At 46.0% G+C, this 22414-nt stretch overlaps 2 protein-coding genes and 1 pseudogene across 2 annotated transcripts; all 3 read right to left on the reverse strand.

Annotated features, from left to right (window-relative positions):
* Positions 1-3067: 3067 nt before the first annotated feature.
* On the reverse strand, positions 3068-4835 carry LOC141771984 (uncharacterized; annotated as a pseudogene).
* A 2-nt stretch (positions 4836-4837) lies between these two features.
* Positions 4838-5566, reverse strand: LOC141771985 (uncharacterized; the record flags this gene model as incomplete). The annotated part of the gene is made up of 1 exon (XM_074642538.1): positions 4838-5566. A coding segment is annotated over one exon (729 nt), but the record flags the coding sequence as incomplete, so codon positions are not given.
* Positions 5567-7142: 1576 nt separating this feature from the next.
* On the reverse strand, positions 7143-22016 carry LOC141771986 (Ig-like V-type domain-containing protein FAM187A). Its single transcript, XM_074642539.1, has 7 exons — positions 21528-22016; positions 15496-15773; positions 14429-15137; positions 11202-11314; positions 9648-9965; positions 7996-8222; positions 7143-7482 (listed from the first exon to the last, which is right to left on the reverse strand). Exons 1-7 carry the CDS (start codon positions 21771-21773, stop codon positions 7265-7267), a joined length of 2109 nt encoding a protein of 702 aa, XP_074498640.1. The 5' UTR covers positions 21774-22016; the 3' UTR covers positions 7143-7264.
* Between the last annotated feature and the right edge of the window lie 398 nt (positions 22017-22414).

Raw genomic sequence — 22414 nt, forward strand, 5'->3', positions numbered from 1 at the left:
GTCATTATGTCTCTGTTCTGTTGTTTGTTTCCTCATATCTCTCCAGGTTATTATCAGGAGAAGCTGCACACCTGAGAGCACTTCACACCCTGGAGGAGAGGAGGAGAGGAGACATCACACCCTGGAGGAGAGGAGGAGAGGAGGAGAGGAGACATCACACCCTGGAGGAGAGGAGGAGAGGAGACATCACACACTGGAGGAGAGGAGACATCACACACTGGAGTAGAGGAGGAGAGGAGGAGAGGAGACATCACACCCTGGAGGAGAGGAGGAGAGGAGGAGAGGAGACATCACACCCTGGAGGAGAGGAGGAGAGGAGACATCACACACTGGAGTAGAGGAGGAGAGGAGACATCACACCCTGGAGGAGAGGAGACATCACACACTGGAGTAGAGGAGGAGAGGAGACATCACACCCTGGAGGAGAGGAGGAGAGGAGACATCACACCCTGGAGGAGAGGAGACATCACACACTGGAGTAGAGGAGGAGAGGAGACATCACACCCTGGAGGAGAGGAGGAGAGGAGACATCACACACTGGAGTAGAGGAGGAGAGGAGACATCACACCCTGGAGGAGAGGAGGAGAGGAGACATCACACACTGGAGTAGAGGAGGAGAGGAGACATCACACACTGGAGTAGAGGAGGAGAGGAGACATCACACCCTGGAGGAGAGGAGGAGAGGAGACATCACACCCTGGAGGAGAGGAGGAGAGGAGACATCACACCCTGGAGGAGAGGAGGAGAGGAGACATCACACCCTGGAGGAGAGGAGGAGAGGAGACATCACACACTGGAGTAGAGGAGGAGACATCACACCCTGGAGGAGAGGAGGAGAGGAGACATCACACCCTGGAGGAGAGGAGGAGAGGAGACATCACACCCTGGAGGAGAGGAGGAGAGGAGACATCACACCCTGGAGGAGAGGAGGAGAGGAGACATCACACCCTGGAGGAGAGGAGGAGAGGAGACATCACACCCTGGAGGAGAGGAGGAGAGGAGACATCACACCCTGGAGGAGAGGAGGAGAGGAGACATCACACACTGGAGGAGAGGAGGAGACATCACACCCTGGAGGAGAGGAGGAGAGGAGACATCACACCCTGGAGGAGAGGAGACATCACACACTGGAGTAGAGGAGGAGAGGAGACATCACACCCTGGAGGAGAGGAGACATCACACACTGGAGTAGAGGAGGAGAGGAGACATCACACCCTGGAGGAGAGGAGACATCACACACTGGAGGAGAGGAGGAGAGGAGACATCACACACTGGAGGAGAGGAGGAGACATCACACCCTGGAGGAGAGGAGGAGAGGAGACATCACACCCTGGAGGAGAGGAGACATCACACACTGGAGTAGAGGAGGAGAGGAGACATCACACCCTGGAGGAGAGGAGACATCACACACTGGAGTAGAGGAGGAGAGGAGACATCACACACTGGAGTAGAGGAGGAGAGGAGACATCACACCCTGGAGGAGAGGAGGAGAGGAGACATCACACCCTGGAGGAGAGGAGACATCACACACTGGAGGAGAGGAGGAGAGGAGACTTCACACCCTGGAGGAGAGGAGGAGACATCACACACTGGAGGAGAGGAGGAGAGGAGACATCACACACTGGAGTAGAGGAGGAGAGGAGACATCACACACTGGAGTAGAGGAGGAGACATCACACACTGGAGTAGAGGAGGAGAGGAGACATCACACCCTGGAGGAGAGGAGGAGACATCACACACTGGAGTAGAGGAGGAGAGGAGACATCACACACTGGAGTAGAGGAGGAGAGGAGACATCACACCCTGGAGGAGAGGAGGAGACATCACACACTGGAGTAGAGGAGGAGAGGAGACATCACACACTGGAGTAGAGGAGGAGAGGAGACATCACACCCTGGAGGAGAGGAGGAGAGGAGACATCACACCCTGGAGGAGAGGAGACATCACACACTGGAGGAGAGGAGGAGAGGAGACTTCACACCCTGGAGGAGAGGAGGAGACATCACACACTGGAGGAGAGGAGGAGACATCACACACTGGAGTAGAGGAGGAGAGGAGACATCACACACTGGAGTAGAGGAGGAGACATCACACACTGGAGTAGAGGAGGAGAGGAGACATCACACACTGGAGTAGAGGAGGAGACATCACACACTGGAGTAGAGGAGGAGAGGAGACATCACACCCTGGAGGAGAGGAGGAGACATCACACACTGGAGTAGAGGAGGAGAGGAGACATCACACACTGGAGTAGAGGAGGAGAGGAGACATCACACCCTGGAGGAGAGGAGACATCACACCCTGGAGGAGAGGAGGAGAGGAGACATCACACCCTGGAGGAGAGGAGGAGAGGAGACATCACACCCTGGAGGAGAGGAGGAGAGGAGACATCACACCCTGGAGGAGAGGAGGAGAGGAGACATCACACACTGGAGTAGAGGAGGAGAGGAGACATCACACCCTGGAGGAGAGGAGGAGAGGAGACATCACACACTGGAGGAGAGGAGGAGACATCACACACTGGAGGAGAGGAGGAGACATCACACACTGGAGTAGAGGAGGAGAGGAGACATCACACACTGGAGTAGAGGAGGAGAGGAGACATCACACACTGGAGTAGAGGAGGAGAGGAGACATCACACCCTGGAGGAGAGGAGGAGAGGAGACATCACACACTGGAGTAGAGGAGGAGAGGAGACATCACACACTGGAGTAGAGGAGGAGAGGAGACATCACACCCTGGAGTAGAGGAGGAGAGGAGACATCACACCCTGGAGGAGAGGAGAAGAATCTCCAAACACTGCCCCACCTACCTAGCCCTCACCACCACAGCACCAAGAAGCTCCCGTCCACAAAATCGTCCAAGGACCCCCCAGGACCCCACACCGACCCCCCAGGATCCCACACCGACCCCCCAGGATCCCACACCGACCCCCCAGGACCCCACACCGACCCCCCAGGACCCCTCACCGACCCCCCAGGACCCCTCACCGACCCCCCAGGACCCCTCACCGACCCCCCAGGACCCCACACAATCCTCAACAAGATTCACGAAGATCTCAAACTCCTATGGAAAGAAGACACCACCGTACAGAAAATCCTGGAAAGCATCAGAAAAGAGACGTTGAGGCGTGGAGACGTTGAGGCGTTGAGACGTGGAGACGTTGAGACGTTGAGACGTGGAGACGTGGAGGCGTTGAGACGTGGAGGCGTGGAGGCGTGGAGACGTGGAGGAGTGGAGACGTGGAGGCGTGGAGGCGTTGAGACGTGGAGGCGTGGAGGAGTGGAGACGTGGAGGCGTGGAGGCGTGGAGGCGTGGAGGCGTTGAGACGTGGAGACGTGGAGGCGTTGAGACGTGGAGACGTGGAGGCGTTGAGGCGTTGAGACGTGGAGACGTTGAGACGTGGAGACGTGGAGGCGTTGAGACGTGGAGGCGTGGAGGCGTGGAGGCGTTGAGGCGTTGAGACGTGGAGACGTTGAGTCGTGGAGACGTGGAGGCGTTGAGACGTGGAGACGTGGAGACGTTGAGACGTTGAGGAGTGGAGACGTGGAGGCGTGGAGACGTTGAGACGTGGAGGCGTGGAGACGTGGAGACGTTGAGGCGTGGAGGCGTGGAGACGTGGAGACGTGGAGACGTTGAGACGTGGAGACGTGGAGACGTTGAGACGTTGAGGAGTGGAGACGTGGAAGCGTGGAGACGTTGAGACGTGGAGGCGTGGAGACGTGGAGGCGTTGAGGCGTGGAGACGTTGAGGCGTTGAGGCGTTGAGGCGTGGAGACGTTGAGACGTGGAGACGTGGAGACGTGGAGACGTTGAGACGTTGAGACGTGGAGACGTTGAGACGTGGAGACGTTGAGGCGTGGAGACGTTGAGACGTGGAGACGTGGAGACGTTGAGGCGTGGAGACGTTGAGACGTGGAGACGTTGAGGCGTGGAGACGTTGAGGCGTGGAGACGTTGAGACGTGGAGACGTTGAGGCGTTGAGACGTGGAGACGTTGAGGCGTGGAGACGTTGAGACGTTGAGACGTGGAGACGTTGAGGCGTGGAGACGTTGAGACGTGGAGACGTTGAGACGTGGAGACGTTGAGGCGTTGAGGCGTGGAGACGTTGAGGCGTTGAGGCGTGGAGACGTTGAGACGTTGAGACGTGGAGACGTTGAGACGTGGAGACGTGGAGACGTTGAGACGTGGAGACGTTGAGACGTGGAGGCGTTGAGACGTGGAGACGTGGAGACGTGGAGACGTTGAGACGTGGAGACGTTGAGACGTGGAGACGTTGAGACGTGGAGACGTTGAGACGTGGAGACGTTGAGACGTGGAGACGTGGAGACGTTGAGACGTTGAGACGTTGAGACGTGGAGACGTTGAGACGTGGAGACGTGGAGACGTTGAGACGTGGAGACGTTGAGACGTGGAGACGTTGAGACGTGGAGGCGTTGAGGCGTGGAGACGTTTAATACGTTGAGACGTGGAGACGTTGAGGCGTTGAGACGTGGAGACGTTGAGACGTGGAGACGTTGAGACGTTGAGACGTGGAGACGTTGAGACGTGGAGACGTGGAGACGTTGAGACGTGGAGACGTTGAGGCGTGGAGACGTTTAATACGTTGAGACGTGGAGACGTTGAGGCGTTGAGACGTGGAGACGTTGAGACGTGGAGACGTTGAGACGTTGAGACGTGGAGACGTTGAGACGTGGAGACGTGGAGACGTTGAGACGTGGAGACGTTGAGGCGTGGAGACGTTTAATACGTTGAGACGTGGAGACGTTGAGGCGTTGAGGCGTGTTGACGTTGAGACGTGGAGACGTTGAGGCGTTGAGGCGTGGAGACGTTGAGACGTGGAGACGTGGAGGCGTTGAGGCGTGGAGACGTGGAGACGTTGAGGCGTGGAGACGTTTAATACGTTGAGACGTGGAGACGTTGAGGCGTTGAGGCGTGTTGACGTTGAGACGTGGAGACGTTGAGGCGTTGAGGCGTGGAGACGTTGAGACGTGGAGACGTTGAGGCGTTGAGGCGTGGAGACGTGGAGACGTTGAGGCGTGGAGACGTTTAATACGTTGAGACGTGGAGACGTTGAGGCGTTGAGGCGTGGAGACGTTGAGACGTTGAGACGTTGAGACGTGGAGACGTTGAGACGTGGAGACGTTGAGGCGTTGAGGCGTTGCGGCGTGGAGACGTGGAGACGTTGAGACGTTGAGACGTGGAGACGTTGAGACGTGGAGACGTTGAGACGTGGAGACGTTGAGACGTGGAGACATGGAGACGTGGAGACGTTGAGGCCTTGAGGCGTGGAGACGTTGAGACGTGGAGACGTTGAGGCCTTGAGGCGTGGAGACGTTGAGACGTGGAGACGTTGAGGCGTTGAGGCGTGGAGACGTTGAGACGTGGAGACGTTGAGGCGTGGAGACGTTGAGACGTTGAGACGTTGAGACGTTGAGACGTTGAGGCGTTGAGGCGTGGAGACGTTGAGACGTTGAGGCGTGGAGACGTTGAGACGTTGAGACGTGGAGACGTTGAGACGTGGAGACGTGGAGACGTTGAGGCGTTGAGGCGTGGAGACGTGGGGTCAAAGCCCGACCGAGGTACGTCACACAGGTTTTTGTATGTGTGTGTGTGTGTGTGTGTGTGTGTGTGTCTGATGAATGTGTGTGTATGTGTGTGTGTGTGTGTGTGTCTGATGAATGTGTGTGTGTGTGTGTGTGTGTGTGTGTGTGTGTGTGTGTGTGTGATGAATGTGTGTGTGTGTGTGTGTGTGTGTGTGATGAATGTGTGTGTGTGTGTGTGTGTGTGTGTGATGAATGTGTGTGTGTGTGTGTGTGTGTGTGTGTGTGATGAATGTGTGTGTGTGTGTGTGTGTGTGTGTGTGTGATGAATGTGTGTGTGGTTTCATTTGTTAAACAACTAAAACAGTAAGGTGTTGTGATGATTTCAGCTGGTGGTTTTCTGAATGTCCAGTGAGGAGGCAACAGAGAAGGCCAACCAGGTGTGTCCAGCTGCCTGGCTAAGCTAGCTAGCATTCTGGTATCACGTTCCATCAGGCTCGTTGGAGATGAACTGCGTCTCGCCTGCAGCAGCGGGGGGGCGGAGACTGAAAGCTCACGGTCCGTGTCCACAGCCCCTGTGCTTTCCACGCTCCCCATTCATTGTCTATGTAAGCAGCCGCGCAATGCATTCTGGTAGCGTGGCGTCACGATTCGAGAGACTAGGCGTCACGACGCCCGCTTCTCATTTGCATAAAGTTGAAGTCCTGGCTACTTTATGCAAATCACGGGCGTCCGACGCGACTCGCCGCCTCTCCAAACTCCCGATAATCTTTTAAACTAAACGTTGTTGATCTTAATTAAAGACAGATTCATCAACATGGATTATTTCTCTCCTCAGATGTTTCCAGAAACACATCTCAGTGAACTATTGACGTGAAATAAGAGAAGAAAGTTTCCAAACGAGCCTCCAGACTGGTTCCGGTTTGAAAGCTGGGAGCAGCAGCCAACGGCGGGAAAGCGTTCGTCCAATCAGGAGCCGAGAGCCTTGTTTCTAGGGACAGCACACCAAGCGTCCAATGCTGGGAAGCGTCGCGTCCCCTCGCGATAAAAAACGCCCCTGTGGACACGAACCATGAGCTGAATTCACAGGAAGTCACAGAGACAGGTACTTCCTGTTAGATCCCATCTGTAGGCTACTTGTAGTTTTATTTCTGAGTCAGTAGATCTCTGTGGAGACGTGCGTGTGTCTGCTGTTGGATTCTATCCTTTATTATTTCTGTCCACCTTGTAAAACACATAATGAGCACTAGTTTTAATAAGTGTTATATAAATAACCTTCATTATTATTATTATTATTATTATTATCAACCACTCCAGATGTTAACAGATGAAACCTTCACTGAACAACATGAGACTAATATCTACAAGAGAGAGAGTTGTGTCTTTCTACAACACGTGGTGTTTACTGTCAGAACTAAGAGCCAATCAGCTCTCTGATCAGGCGACAGCCAGGCATTTCCCATCATGCCCCTGGGTCTTGCAGTCGGTGCAGAGCAGCTGCGGCGCCTGGCTCTAAAGACTGCGGCCGCCTCGATCTCGTGAGGTCGTCGTAAACCTGTCTCATTAAGGCCTTTTAACTGATCATCTGCATGCTCTCCGTTCAGATTGGTACATTTTAATGACGATCCCTTCAAACATGAAACCGTAGACCGTGATGGACCAGCAGGGTGTGAACTGATGACTTTAAAGTCTTTATTGAAGTGATCATTATTGAAATGAGTTTAATCGTTGTGAGTTTCTCTGAGGAGTCTGACTCCGGCTCTGCCGATCACCAGCAGGCAGAACACCGCCGTCATGACGGCGTACCCTCCTAACACGGTGTTGAGAGCTGCCGGGAAGTCAGGATGTGATGTCACCGACTGTCCCCGCCCCAAATGGGCGTAGACCAGCAGATGTATCTCAGCGGCCCGGTGACCGTGCAGCCAGCAGTAGTAGACGCCTGATTAACAAGAACGCTGTCTTAGTCACATTAAACAAACAACAGTTAGCTGTCACACCAGTTTGAGATGAGACAAACAGGAAATGAAAACAGGAAGTGGATTTCAGGCACGTGCACACTGTAACAGCAACACATCCCAGATGATCTAACACAGCGTGAGTCAGACGGGCCGCTGTATATCCTCTGGAGCTAAAGAGGTGATGAGGGACAGCTGTGCAGCTCACTGAGTCACATGACGGGAGGAGGCGGGAACTCAACGGGGACGGCTGGTGGACAGGTGACCAATCAGACTGTCGCTCTGTCTCTCCACCCCCCCACTCCGTCACAGCTCAGTGAAGCTCCTTCTTTAAGGTAACTATGAATAATAGATCATAGCTGGTGTCTTGTGAGGCGACTGAAGCCGACAGCAGCTGGTCAGCAGCATAATCCTAACTCTAGATCATAATGTACATCTAGATAGAGAGTGATGAACTGTCAGGTGGAGTTCCACTAACAGTGAGCAGCAGCTGATACCTGAGTCCTCAGTCTTGGCAGGTTTAAACACCAGGTGGTTTCCGCTGTCTACCACCAGCCGGATGGGCGCGGCGTCGGGGTCGCGGCCCGCCCAGCGTTGGGATCGGTAGATGGGTTGGGATCCTCGGTCCCAGGCCACGGCCGAGTTGGGTTGAGCCCCGGGACAGCCCAGCGTCAGGACGCGGTCCGCGGGGTGATTCAGGTGGAACACGGGCCGGGAGGCAGAACTACAACACAAACACAGATCCACAACATCACAGACAGGAACACAAACACAGATCCACAACATCACAGACAGGAACACAGACACAGATCCACAACATCACAGACAGGAACACAGACACAGATCCACAACATCACAGACAGGAACACAGACACAGATCCACAACATCACAGACAGGAACACAGACACAGATCCACAACATCACAGACAGGAACTGTCTCGTGACTGGTCCCGTGCTAGCAGTAATCAACTGGGTAGAGTATCTGGAGGTCAGATTCATGGTCCCCAGAGGGAATGATGCTGAAGCCCTGCTCACCTTTTATCAGCTCAGTCTTACGTCCATGATACGTTACATGAAGACGCATGTCTGGAGTCTGCTTCTGTGACAAGTCATGCTCCTCGGAGGATGAATCCTCATGTTTTTGGTGACACTTTTCTTTTTCTTTTTTTTTAAAAATGGAAATATCTTTACACACATAATATTATTATTTAAGTACAGATTTATTATGAATATTAATGCTCTCATGAGATTTCCTCTTCAGATTGCCGTCGAATTAACCGACCATTTTAGGAAAAGCTTCACATGATGCGACGTGTTAGTGAAGCTCGGAGCCTTTTAGTGTCGGTGAGGCTCGGAGCCTTTTAGTGTCGGTGAAGCTCGGAGCCTCTTAGTGTCGGTGAGGCTCGGAGCCTTTTAGTGTCGGTGAGGCTCGGAGCCTCTTAGTGTCGGTGAAGCTCGGAGCCTCTTAGTGTCGGTGAAGCTCGGAGCCTCTTAGTGTCGGTGAAGCTCGGAGCCTCTTAGTGTCGGTGAAGCTCGGAGCCTTTTAGTGTCGGTGAGGCTCGGAGCCTCTTAGTGTCGGTGAGGCTCGGAGCCTCTTAGTGTCGGTGAAGCTCGGAGCCTCTTAGTGTCGGTGAAGCTCGGAGCCTCTTAGTGTCGGTGAAGCTCGGAGCCTCTTAGTGTCGGTGAAGCTCGGAGCCTCTTAGTGTCGGTGAAGCTCGGAGCCTCTTAGTGTCGGTGAAGCTCGGAGCCTCTTAGTGTCGGTGAAGCTCGGAGCCTCTTAGTGTCGGTGAAGCTCGGAGCCTCTTAGTGTCGGTGAAGCTCGGAGCCTCTTAGTGTCGGTGAAGCTCGGAGCCTCTTAGTGTCGGTGGGATGAATATTGCTATTGCTTCAATATTGACTAATGAAATGATTACAGTCATTTACACTGGACTCATTTTCCTAAATGATGAATGGCTGCATTAATAGAACGCTTTTATCCAAAGCACAAAGTTCACACCGACGGCAGCTGGTCTAACCATCAGGAGCATGAGGACGAGCCGCTCCACGTCCGTCTCTCAGACGGACCTCTACATACTTCAGACATGAGGACGAGTCCCTCCACGTCCGTCTCTCATATATTCATATGGACCTCTACATACCTCAGCTTACCTGTACCCAAGAAAGGCCATGAGATCCCGGAGGGAGGAGGATGGAGGAGGTTGACTCTGACAGGTGACCTGACAGCTTCGGACCTCCAGCCTGCCTATGGAGCCGCGTAGCTTCAGTTGTTTGAGCGTCCAGGGCACCGCCCCCGATCCGCACGAAGCGATCGACTGATTGGTATGTCTGTAGCGTGGATGCAGGTAGCGGGAGTCGACGTAGCAGATTCCCGGGCGAACCTGCTCTCCGGGTACTCCGCAGCGATCGCAGACCGGCCAGGGCTGGAAGCCGATGAAGGTCTGGAATAGCGGCTCAGGACGTTTGTTCCTGAGGACAAGAGGAGACACTTCAATCAGCTGTTCATCATCATCGTGGATGTTTCAGTCTCAGAAATAAATGCCCATTTGGAGACGTCTTCACTAAGACGCTGTCAAGTTTGTGATTGTTGGATCTTCAGAAGCCTTTGTCTGTATCTGTCTGTATCTGTCTTTACCTGTCTTTACCTGTCTGTATCTGTCTTTATCTGTCTTCATACGTTTTCATCTGTCTTTATCTGTCTTCATCTGTCTTCATCTGTCTGTATCTGTCTGTATCTGTCTTTACCTGTCTTTACCTGTCTTTATCTGTCTGTATCTGTCTTTATCTGTCTTCATCTGTCTGTATCTGTCTGTATCTGTCTTTACCTGTCTTTACCTGTCTTTATCTGTCTGTATCTGTCTTTATCTGTCTTCATACGTTTTCATCTGTCTGTATCTGTCTTTACCTGTCTTTATCTGTCTGTATCTGTCTTTATCTGTCTTCATCTGTCTTTATCTGTCTGTATCTGTCTGTATCTGTCTGTATCTGTCTTTACCTGTCTTTACCTGTCTTTACCTGTCTTTATCTGTCTGTATCTGTCTTTATCTGTCTTCATCTGTCTTTATCTGTCTGTATCTGTCTGTATCTGTCTTTACCTGTCTTTACCTGTCTTTATCTGTCTTTACCTGTCTGTATCTGTCTTTACCTGTCTTTACCTGTCTTTATCTGTCTTTACCTGTCTGTATCTGTCTTTATCTGTCTTTACCTGTCTGTATCTGTCTTTATCTGTCTTTACCTGTCTTTAACTGTCTGTATCTGTCTTTATCTGTCTTTACCTGTCTTTAACTGTCTTTACCTGTCTTTACCTGTCTTTACCTGTCTGTATCTGTCTTTATCTGTCTTTACCTGCCTGTATCTGTCTTTATCTGTCTTTACCTGTCTGTATCTGTCTTTAACTGTCTTTACCTGTCTTTAACTGTCTTTACCTGTCTTTACCTGTCTTTATCTGTCTTTACCTGTCTTTATCTGTCTGTATCTGTCTTTACCTGTCTTTATCTGTCTGTATCTGTCTGTATCTGTCTTTACCTGTCTTCATCTGTCTGTATCTGTCTGTATCTGTCTTTACCTGTCTTCATCTGTCTGTATCTGTCTGTATCTGTCTTTACCTGTCTTCATCTGTCTTTACCTGTCTTTACCTGTCTTTATCTGTCTTTAACTGTCTTTATCTGTCTTTACCTGTCTTTAACTGTCTTTATCTGTCTTTACCTGTCTCTATCACAGCGTCTGCAGACCGACCAGGCCCGGTACGGCGCTTCGATGTTTTTCCCTGTCTGCTTTGTATTTGTTCTTTGTTTGACCCTGGAGGACACGAGGAGACACTTCAATCAGCTGTTCATCATCATCATGGATATTTCAGTCTCAAAAATAAATGCCCATATGGAGACGTCTTCACTAAGACGCTGTCAAGTTTGTGATTGTTGGATCTTCAGGAGCCTTTGTCTATATCTGTCTTCATCTGTCTTTACCTGTCTGTATCTGTCTTCATCTGTCTTTACCTGTCTGTATCTGTCTTTACCTGTCTTTACCTGTCTTTACCTGTCTGTATCTGTCTTTACCTGTCTTTACCTGTCTTTACCTGTCTTTATCTGTCTTTATCTGTGTTTACCTGTCTTTACCTGTCTTCATCTGTCTTTATCTGTCTTTATCTGTCTTCATCTGTCTTTATCTGTCTTTATCTGTCTTTACCTGTCTTTATCTGTCTTCATCTGTCTTTATCTGTCTTTATCTGTCTTCATCTGTCTTTATCTGTCTTTATCTGTCTTTACCTGTCTTTATCTGTCTTTACCTGTCTTTACCTGTCTTCATCTGTCTTTATCTGTCTTCATCTGTCTTTATCTGTCTTTATCTGTCTTTATCTGTCTTTATTTGTCTTTATTTGTCTTAACCTGTCTTTACCTGTCTTTACCTGTCTTTATCTGTCTTTATCCATCTTTATCCGTCTTCATCTGTCTTTATCTGTCTTTACCTGTCTTTATCTGTCTTCATCTGTCTTTATCTGTCTTTATCTGTCTTTATCTGTCTTTATTTGTCTTTATTTGTCTTAACCTGTCTTTACCTGTCTTTACCTGTCTTTATCTGTCTTTATCCATCTTTATCCGTCTTTATCTGTCTTCATCTGTCTTCATCTGTCTTCATCTGTCTTTACCTGTCTTTACCTGTCTTTATCTGTCTTTACCTGTCTTTACCTGTCTTCATCTGTCTTTATCTGTCTTCATCTGTCTTTATCTGTCTTTATCTGTCTTTATCTGTCTTTATCTGTCTTTATCTGTCTTTACCTGTCTTTATCTGTCTTTATCTGTCTTTATCTGTCTTTATCTGTCTTTATCTGTCTTTACCTGTCTTTATCTGTCTTTACCTGTCTTTACCTGTCTTTATCTGTCTTTACCTGTCTTTACCTGTCTTCATCTGTCTTTATCTGTCTTCATCTGTCTTTATCTGTCTTTATCTGTCTTTATCTGTCTTTATCTGTCTTTATCTGTCTTTACCTGTCTTTATCTGTCTTTACCTGTCTTTACCTGTCTTTATCTGTCTTCATCTGTCTTTATCTGTCTTTATCTGTCTTTATCTGTCTTTATCTGTCTTTATCTGTCTTTACCTGTCTTTATCTGTCTTTATCTGTCTTTATCTGTCTTTACCTGTCTTTATCTGTCTTTACCTGTCTTTACCTGTCTTTATCTGTCTTCATCTGTCTTTATCTGTCTTTATCTGTCTTTATCTGTCTTTATCTGTCTTTATCTGTCTTTACCTGTCTTTATCTGTCTTTACCTGTCTTTACCTGTCTTTATCTGTCTTCATCTGTCTTTATCTGTCTTTATCTGTCTTTATCTGTCTTTATCTGTCTTTATCTGTCTTTACCTGTCTTTATCTGTCTTTACCTGTCTTTATCTGTCTTTACCTGTTGTTGCGTCTCATTTGATCACAGAGATCGCAGGCTGACAACTGAGCAGAGCCGGGTCCTTTCCTGCTTCTTTGTTTGACCCTGGAGGACACGAGGAGACACTTCAATCAGCTGTTCATCATCATCAAGGATGTTTCAGTCTCATAAATAAATGCCCATATGGAGACGTCTTCACTAAGACGCTGTCAAGTTTGTGATTGTTGGATCTTCAGAAGCCTTTGTCTTCATCTGTCTTCATCTGTCTTCATCTGTCTTTATCTGTCTTCATCTGTCTTCATCTGTCTTTACCTGTCTGTACCTGTCTTTATCTTTCTTCATCTGTCTTCATCTGTCTTCATCTGTCTTTACCTGTCTGTACCTGTCTTTATCTTTCTTCATCTGTCTTCATCTGTCTTTATCTGTCTTTACCTGTCTTTACCTCTCTGTATCTGTCTTTACCTGTCTTTACCTGTCTTTATCTGTCTTTACCTGTCTTTACCTGTCTGTATCTGTCTTTACCTGTCTTTATCCGTCTTTACCTGTCTTTACCTGTCTTTATCTGTCTTTACCTGTCTTTATCTGTCTTTATCTGACTTTATCTGTCTTTATCTATCTTCATCTGTCTTTATCTATCTTCATCTGTCTTTACCTGTCTTTACCTGTCTTTACCTGTCTTTATTTGTTTTTATCTGTCTTTATCTGTCTTTATCTATCTTCATCTGTCTTTATCTGTCTTCATCTGTCTTTACCTGTCTTTATCTGTCTTTACCTGTCTTTACCTGTCTTTATCTGTCTTCATCTGTCTTTACCTGTCTTTACCTGTCTTTACCTGTCTTTATCTGTTTTTATCTGTCTTCATCTGTCTTTATCTGTCTTTACCTGTCTTTACCTGTCTTTACCTGTCTTTATCTGTCTTTACCTGTCTTTATCTGTCTTCATCTGTCTTTATCTGTCTTTACCTGTCTTTACCTGTCTTTACCTGTCTTTATCTGTCTTTATCTGTCTTTACCTGTCTTTATCTGTCTTCATCTGTCTTTATCTGTCTTTACCTGTCTTTATCTGTCTTCATCTGTCTTTATCTGTCTTTATCTGTCTTTACCTGTCTTTACCTGTCTTTATCTGTCTTTACCTGTCTTTATCTATCTTCATCTGTCTTTATCTGTCTTTACCTGTCTTTACCTGTCTTTATCTATCTTCATCTGTCTTTACCTGTCTTTACCTGTCTTTATCTGTTTTTATCTGTCTTCATCTGTCTTTATCTGTCTTTACCTGTCTTTACCTGTCTTTACCTGTCTTTATCTGTCTTCATCTGTCTTTACCTGTCTTTACCTGTCTTTACCTGTCTTTATCTGTCTTTATCTATCTTCACCTGTCTTTACCTGTCTTTATCTTTGTGGGCCTCTAACGGGTCCGAACGACGAGGAGCACAACTTTCAATTGAAAAGTCCCGTTAGAGAAATAAAGGAATGTTAGAGCAGCCCGGTGCGGTGTCGGTGTCGGTGTTGGTGTCGGTGTCGGTGGTGGCGCTGGAGCTGAGGTGAGAGCGGCCCAGTGCGGTGTTGGTGTCGGTGTTGGTGTCGGTGTTGGTGCCAGAGCTGAGGTGAGAGCGGCCCGGTGCGGTGTTGGTGTCGGTGTTGTTGCTGGAGCTGAGGTGAGAGCGACCCGGTGCGGTGTTGGTGTCGGTGTTGGTGCCGGAGCTGAGGTGAGAGCGGCCCGGTGCGGTGTTGGTGTCGGTGTTGGTGCCGGAGCTGAGGTGAGAGCGGCCCGGTGCGGTGTTGGTGTCGGTGTTGGTGCCGGAGCTGAGATGAGAGCGGCCCGGTGCGGTGTTGGTGTCGGTGTTGGTGCCAGAGCTGAGGTGAGAGCGGCTTGGTGCGGTGTTGGTGTCGGTGTTGGTGCCGGAGCTGAGGTGATAGCGGCCCGGTGCGGTGTTGTTGTCGGTGTTGGTGCTGGAGCTGAGGTGAGAGTGGCCTGGTGCGGTGTTGGTGTCGGTGTTGGTGCCGGAGCTGAGGTGAGAGCGGCCCGATGCGGTGTTGGTGTCGGTGTTGGTGCCGGAGCTGAGGTGAGAGCGGCCCGATGCGGTGTTGGTGTCGGTGTTGGTGCCGGAGCTGAGGTGAGAGTGGCCCGGTGCGGTGTTGGTGTCGGTGTTGGTGTTGGTGCCGGAGCTGAGATGAGAGCGGCTTGGTGCGGTGTTGGTGTTGGTGTTGGTGCCGGAGCTGAGGTGAGAGCGGCCCGGTGCGGTGTTTGTGTCGGTGTTGGTGCTGGAGCTGAGGTGAGAGCAGCCCGGTGCGGTGTTGGTGTCGGTGTTGGTGCTGGAGCTGAGGTGAGGTGAGAGCGGCCCGGTGCGGTGTTGGTGTCGATGCTGGAGTTGAGGAGAAAGCGGCCCGGTGCTGGTGGACGGTGAACCTCCAAAACGTCTAGAAACTGCATTTCGTGAAAATATTAAACATGTCTCCGGTGATGATGGGATGTCTCCATAATGGACGTCCACACAGAATTGACTCTAGATGTCGATTCATGTCCACTGGACAGCAGCGAGTCGATTCTACTTATCAGTAAAATAACACATTCGTCCTCATCATCATCAGTATTGTGATAAAGTTACTGAGCCGTCTGACCCGTCACCTCGGAATGAAGCGGGACAGCCGAGCCTCCTGGATGTCCAGGTCGTAAGCGTGGAAGAAGTCTCTGTGGACGGAGCCGCAGATGTAGATGCCGGAGTCGTCAGGCCCCGCTCTGAAGATCAGCAGGCTGAAGAGACGGATGGAGAAGCGACTGCGCAGGTCGCCGCTGTGAGGGACGCGCCTCGGGTCCAGCAGCCTGTTGCCATGGTAATCGGTCAGGGCTCTGGTCACCTCGGAGCCGCCCAGATGTTTCCTAAAGAACCACACGACCGACTGGATCTGAAACACAAAGGGAACTAAATTACAAACATATCGATGATGTTGTTAAGCCGATCTATACCAGAGACTTAAAGGACTTTAGTAGACGCTGAGAGAGTCTCAAAGTACCCCAAAGTACCCCCAAATACCCCCAAACACCCCAAAGTACCCCCAAACACCCCTAAACACCCCAAAGTACCCCAAGTACCTGTCTTTACCTGTCTTTATCTGTCTTTACCTGTCTTTACCTGTCTGTATCTGTCTTTACCTGTCTTCATCTGTCTTTACCTGTCTTTACCTGTCTTTATCTATCTTTATCTGTCTCTATCTGTCTTTATCTGTCTTTACCTGTCTTCATCTGTCTTTATCTGTCTTTATCTATTTTTATCTATCTTTACCTGTCTTTATCTATCTTTACCTGTCTTTATCTGTCTTCATCTGTCTTTATCTGTCTTTACCTGTCTTTATCTGTCTTCATCTGTCTTTATCTGTCTTTACCTGTCTTTATCTATCTTTACCTGTCTTTATCTGTCTTCATCTGTCTTTATCTGTCTTTACCTGTCTTTATCTGTCTTCATCTGTCTTTATCTATCTTTACCTGTCTTTATCTGTCTTCATCTGTCTTTACCTGTCTTTATCTATCTTCATCTATCTTTATCTGTCTTTACCTGTCTTTATCTATCTTTACCTGTCTTTATCTGTCTTCATCTGTCTTTATCTGTCTTTACCTGTCTTTATCTATCTTTATCTGTCTTCATCTGTCTTTATCTGTCTTTACCTGTCTTTATCTATCTTCATCTATCTTTATCTGTCTTCATCTGTCTTTATCTGTCTTTATCTATCTTTACCTGTCTTTATCTGTCTTCATCTGTCTTTATCTGTCTTTACCTGTCTTTATCTATCTTCATCTATCTTTATCTGTCTTCATCTGTCTTTATCTGTCTTTACCTGTCTTTACCTGTCTTTATCTGTCTTTATCTGTCTTTACCTGTCTTTACCTGTCTTTACCTGTCTTTATCTGTCTTTATCTGTCTTTACCTGTCTTTACCTGTCTTTATCTGTCTTCATCTGTCTTTATCTGTCTTTACCTGTCTTTATCTATCTTTATCTGTCTTCATCTGTCTTTATCTGTCTTCATCTGTCTTTATCTGTCTTTACCTGTCTTTATCTATCTTCATCTATCTTTATCTGTCTTCATCTGTCTTTACCTGTCTTTATCTATCTTTATCTATCTTCATCTGTCTTTATCTGTCTTCATCTGTCTTTATCTGTCTTTACCTGTCTTTATCTGTCTTTACCTGTCTTCATCTGTCTTTATCTGTCTTTATCTGTCTTTACCTGTCTTTATCTATCTTTATCTATCTTCATCTGTCTTTATCTGTCTTCATCTGTCTTTATCTGTCTTTACCTGTCTTTATCTGTCTTTACCTGTCTTCATCTGTCTTTATCTGTCTTTATCTGTCTTCATCTGTCTTTATCTGTCTTCATCTGTCTTTATCTGTCTTTACCTGTCTTCATCTGTCTTTATCTGTCTTTATCTGTCTTTACCTGTCTTCATCTGTCTTCATCTGTCTTTATCTGTCTTTACCTGTCTTTATCTATCTTCATCTGTCTTTATCTGTCTTTACCTGTCTTTATCTGTCTTTACCTGTCTTTATCTGTCTTCATCTGTCTTTATCTGTCTTTATCTGTCTCTATCTGTCTTTATCTGTCTTTACCTGTCTTCATCTGTCTTCATCTGTCTTTATCTGTCTCTATCTGTCTTTATCTGTCTTTACCTGTCTTCATCTGTCTTTATCTGTCTTTATCTATTTTTATCTATCTTTACCTGTCTTTATCTATCTTCATCTGTCTTTATCTGTCTTTACCTGTCTTTATCTGTCTTCATCTGTCTTTATCTGTCTTTACCTGTCTTTATCTATCTTTACCTGTCTTTATCTGTCTTCATCTGTCTTTATCTGTCTTTACCTGTCTTCATCTGTCTTTATCTGTCTTTATCTATTTTTATCTATCTTTACCTGTCTTTATCTATCTTTACCTGTCTTTATCTGTCTTCATCTGTCTTTATCTGTCTTTACCTGTCTTTATCTGTCTTCATCTGTCTTTATCTGTCTTTACCTGTCTTTATCTATCTTTATCTGTCTTCATCTGTCTTTATCTGTCTTTACCTGTCTTTATCTATCTTCATCTATCTTTATCTGTCTTCATCTGTCTTTATCTGTCTTTACCTGTCTTTACCTGTCTTTATCTGTCTTTATCTGTCTTTACCTGTCTTTACCTGTCTTTACCTGTCTTTATCTGTCTTTATCTGTCTTTACCTGTCTTTACCTGTCTTTATCTGTCTTCATCTGTCTTTATCTGTCTTTACCTGTCTTTATCTATCTTTATCTGTCTTCATCTGTCTTTATCTGTCTTCATCTGTCTTTATCTGTCTTTACCTGTCTTTATCTATCTTCATCTATCTTTATCTGTCTTCATCTGTCTTTACCTGTCTTTATCTATCTTTATCTATCTTCATCTGTCTTCATCTGTCTTCATCTGTCTTTATCTGTCTTTACCTGTCTTTATCTGTCTTTACCTGTCTTCATCTGTCTTTATCTGTCTTTATCTGTCTTTACCTGTCTTTATCTATCTTTATCTATCTTCATCTGTCTTTATCTGTCTTCATCTGTCTTTATCTGTCTTTACCTGTCTTTATCTGTCTTCATCTGTCTTTATCTGTCTTTATCTGTCTTCATCTGTCTTTATCTGTCTTCATCTGTCTTTATCTGTCTTTACCTGTCTTCATCTGTCTTTATCTGTCTTTATCTGTCTTTACCTGTCTTCATCTGTCTTCATCTGTCTTTATCTGTCTTTACCTGTCTTTATCTATCTTCATCTGTCTTTATCTGTCTTTACCTGTCTTTATCTGTCTTTACCTGTCTTTATCTGTCTTCATCTGTCTTTATCTGTCTTTACCTGTCTTTATCTATCTTTATCTGTCTTCATCTGTCTTTATCTGTCTTTACCTGTCTTTATCTATCTTCATCTATCTTTATCTGTCTTCATCTGTCTTTACCTGTCTTTATCTATCTTTATCTATCTTCATCTGTCTTCATCTGTCTTCATCTGTCTTTATCTGTCTTTACCTGTCTTTATCTGTCTTTACCTGTCTTCATCTGTCTTTATCTGTCTTTATCTGTCTTTACCTGTCTTTATCTATCTTTATCTATCTTCATCTGTCTTTATCTGTCTTCATCTGTCTTTATCTGTCTTTACCTGTCTTTATCTGTCTTCATCTGTCTTTATCTGTCTTTATCTGTCTTCATCTGTCTTTATCTGTCTTCATCTGTCTTTATCTGTCTTTACCTGTCTTCATCTGTCTTTATCTGTCTTTATCTGTCTTTACCTGTCTTCATCTGTCTTCATCTGTCTTTATCTGTCTTTACCTGTCTTTATCTATCTTCATCTGTCTTTATCTGTCTTTACCTGTCTTTATCTGTCTTTACCTGTCTTTATCTGTCTTCATCTGTCTTTATCTGTCTTTACCTGTCTTTATCTATCTTTATCTGTCTTCATCTGTCTTTATCTGTCTTTACCTGTCTTTATCTATCTTCATCTATCTTTATCTGTCTTCATCTGTCTTTATCTGTCTTTATCTATCTTTATCTGTCTTCATCTGTCTTTATCTGTCTTTACCTGTCTTTATCTGTCTTCATCTGTCTTTATCTGTCTTTACCTGTCTTTATCTATCTTTATCTGTCTTCATCTGTCTTTATCTGTCTTTACCTGTCTTTATCTATCTTTACCTGTCTTTATCTGTCTTCATCTGTCTTTATCTGTCTTTACCTGTCTTTATCTATCTTTACCTGTCTTTATCTGTCTTCATCTGTCTTTATCTGTCTTTACCTGTCTTTACCTGTCTTTATCTGTCTTTATCTGTCTTTACCTGTCTTTACCTGTCTTTACCTGTCTTTATCTATCTTCATCTATCTTTATCTGTCTTCATCTGTCTTTATCTGTCTTTACCTGTCTTTACCTGTCTTTATCTGTCTTTATCTGTCTTTACCTGTCTTTACCTGTCTTTACCTGTCTTTATCTGTCTTTATCTGTCTTTACCTGTCTTTACCTGTCTTTATCTGTCTTCATCTGTCTTTATCTGTCTTTACCTGTCTTTATCTATCTTTATCTGTCTTCATCTGTCTTTATCTGTCTTCATCTGTCTTTATCTGTCTTTACCTGTCTTTATCTATCTTCATCTATCTTTATCTGTCTTCATCTGTCTTTACCTGTCTTTATCTATCTTTATCTGTCTTCATCTGTCTTTATCTGTCTTTATCTATCTTTATCTGTCTTCATCTGTCTTTATCTGTCTTTACCTGTCTTTATCTGTCTTCATCTGTCTTTATCTGTCTTTACCTGTCTTTATCTATCTTTATCTGTCTTCATCTGTCTTTATCTGTCTTTACCTGTCTTTATCTATCTTTACCTGTCTTTATCTGTCTTCATCTGTCTTTATCTGTCTTTACCTGTCTTTATCTATCTTCATCTATCTTTATCTGTCTTCATCTGTCTTTATCTGTCTTTACCTGTCTTTACCTGTCTTTATCTGTCTTTATCTGTCTTTACCTGTCTTTACCTGTCTTTACCTGTCTTTATCTGTCTTTATCTGTCTTTACCTGTCTTTACCTGTCTTTATCTGTCTTCATCTGTCTTTATCTGTCTTTACCTGTCTTTATCTATCTTTATCTGTCTTCATCTGTCTTTATCTGTCTTCATCTGTCTTTATCTGTCTTTACCTGTCTTTATCTATCTTCATCTATCTTTATCTGTCTTCATCTGTCATTACCTGTCTTTATCTATCTTTATCTATCTTCATCTGTCTTTATCTGTCTTCATCTGTCTTTATCTGTCTTTACCTGTCTTTATCTGTCTTTACCTGTCTTCATCTGTCTTTATCTGTCTTTATCTGTCTTCATCTGTCTTTATCTGTCTTCATCTGTCTTTATCTGTCTTTACCTGTCTTCATCTGTCTTTATCTGTCTTTACCTATCTTCATCTGTCTTTATCTATCTAAAGGCAAGTTTATTTATATAGCACAATTCATACACAAAGGTGCTTTACACATGTAAATCAAGATAAAAGAGCACAAAGTGCACAAGATAAAAATGAATACAATAATATCAAAGTATAAGTTAAAAGAAAAAAAAGAAAAGGATAATAAAAACATTCAAAAGAGAGTAAAGTGCAGCATTCGATCAGTTAAGAAACGCGTCTGAGAACAGTTTGGTCTCGAGTCTAGATCTGAAAGAGGCTGCTGTCGGTGCATCTTTGACCTCATCTGGAAGTTTGTTCCACAGTTGAGCAGCGTAGCAGCTAAAAGCAGCCTCACCATGTTTCCTTCTGACCTTGGGTACTACTAATAGATGTTTTCCCAGTGACCTTAGAGGTCTAGTAGGTGTGTACTGCTGAAGTATATCTGAGAGGTAATTAGGACCTACCCCCCCTTTAGTGATTTGATAACAAGCAGTAGTGTTTTGAAGTCAGTTCTGAGACGTACTGGGAGCCGGTGTCGGGACTGAAGTACTGGAGTGATGTGATCACTTCTTTTGGTTTTTGTAAGAACTCTAGCAGCTGCATTTTGCACCATCTGAAGCTGTTTGATGGTCTTTTTAGGTAGTAGGCCCGTGAAGAGACCATCGCAGTAATGGACACTGCTCGAGATAAAGGCATGGATAAGTTCGTTAAGTTAAAGAAACGTTCCATAAATAGTATGAGGGGTGTTGGTGCTGTTACCTGTGATGGTTTGCAGTGGCAGGGCAGCTCTAAGGTGACTCCAGACAGGTAGGCAGCGTTGGTGAAGGTCAGGAAGGCGGGACAGGCTCTTCTAGCAAACACATCCTGTCTATCCTCCGGAGCCTCGTAGCTCCACACCTCAGGACACCCGAGGAGGAAGAGGAGGAGGAGGAGGATGGGAGAGGAGGATGCAGGAGGCATGAGGCTTAACTGAGGATGAAGAAGGTTCTTACAAGTTTCACACATGAGAATAAAACAAGGTGATTTTTCAAAACACTACAGCTTTGATGGAATCCAGTGAGCTCCCTGAGGACCCGTCTTCTGTTGTCAACGCAAACATCCTGAAGTCTCATTGCACCGTCTGACACTCAGCAACCACTCTAGTCTCTGTGTCCTTTTCCTCTCAGTCAAGTTAAACATCTTTAGTCTCCTCAGAAATGTCCATCCTGTCATCGTGTGCTGCTGTTTCCTTTGATGTAATAAAGACAAACCTCAGCTGGGCCTGGACTTTGGTTGCTATGGTAACATGCAACTTGCATTATAAAAGTTCCGTTGGCCAAAACTGTCACAGAAGAATAAATGAACCACAACAACACCGCAAAGGAAGTGAAAAAGCAGTTTGAGTAAATGTTGTGGATCCTCGTTGAGGATCCTGTTGGTCTGACTTCACTATGAGCTGTTACAATAAACAGTTTAAACCTGCAGTATCTGATAAAGTAAACTAACAGAACACAAACAACTAATCTAAGTTGTATTGTTCGGTAATATTGTAATAGCGGTACAAGTTTTTTTTATTTTGTCCTTTAAGAGGTGGTTTAAAGGCTAAAGCCTGGTCTAGCATACTGCTAAATACATCACTTTAACGGTTTCATACTACAGTATGTACT

Source organism: Sebastes fasciatus, chromosome 8, assembly GCF_043250625.1.
Source record: "Sebastes fasciatus isolate fSebFas1 chromosome 8, fSebFas1.pri, whole genome shotgun sequence".
NCBI classification, from domain to species: Eukaryota; Metazoa; Chordata; class Actinopteri; order Perciformes; family Sebastidae; genus Sebastes; species Sebastes fasciatus.

Bases quoted from the DNA above. Each gene is read 5' to 3' on its own strand.
- LOC141771986 (XM_074642539.1), bottom strand. From the start codon at position 21,773: ATGTGTGAAACTTGTAAGAACCTTCTTCATCCTCAGTTAAGCCTCATG. The intron at 15,774-21,527 runs GTAACAGCACCA...TTTGTGTTTCAG, and splicing joins GCCACTGCAAACCATCACAG to ATCCAGTCGGTCGTGTGGTT. The intron at 15,138-15,495 runs GTGACGGGTCAG...CTCTCACCTCAG, and splicing joins CTGTCCCGCTTCATTCCGAG to CTCCAGCACCAACACCGACA.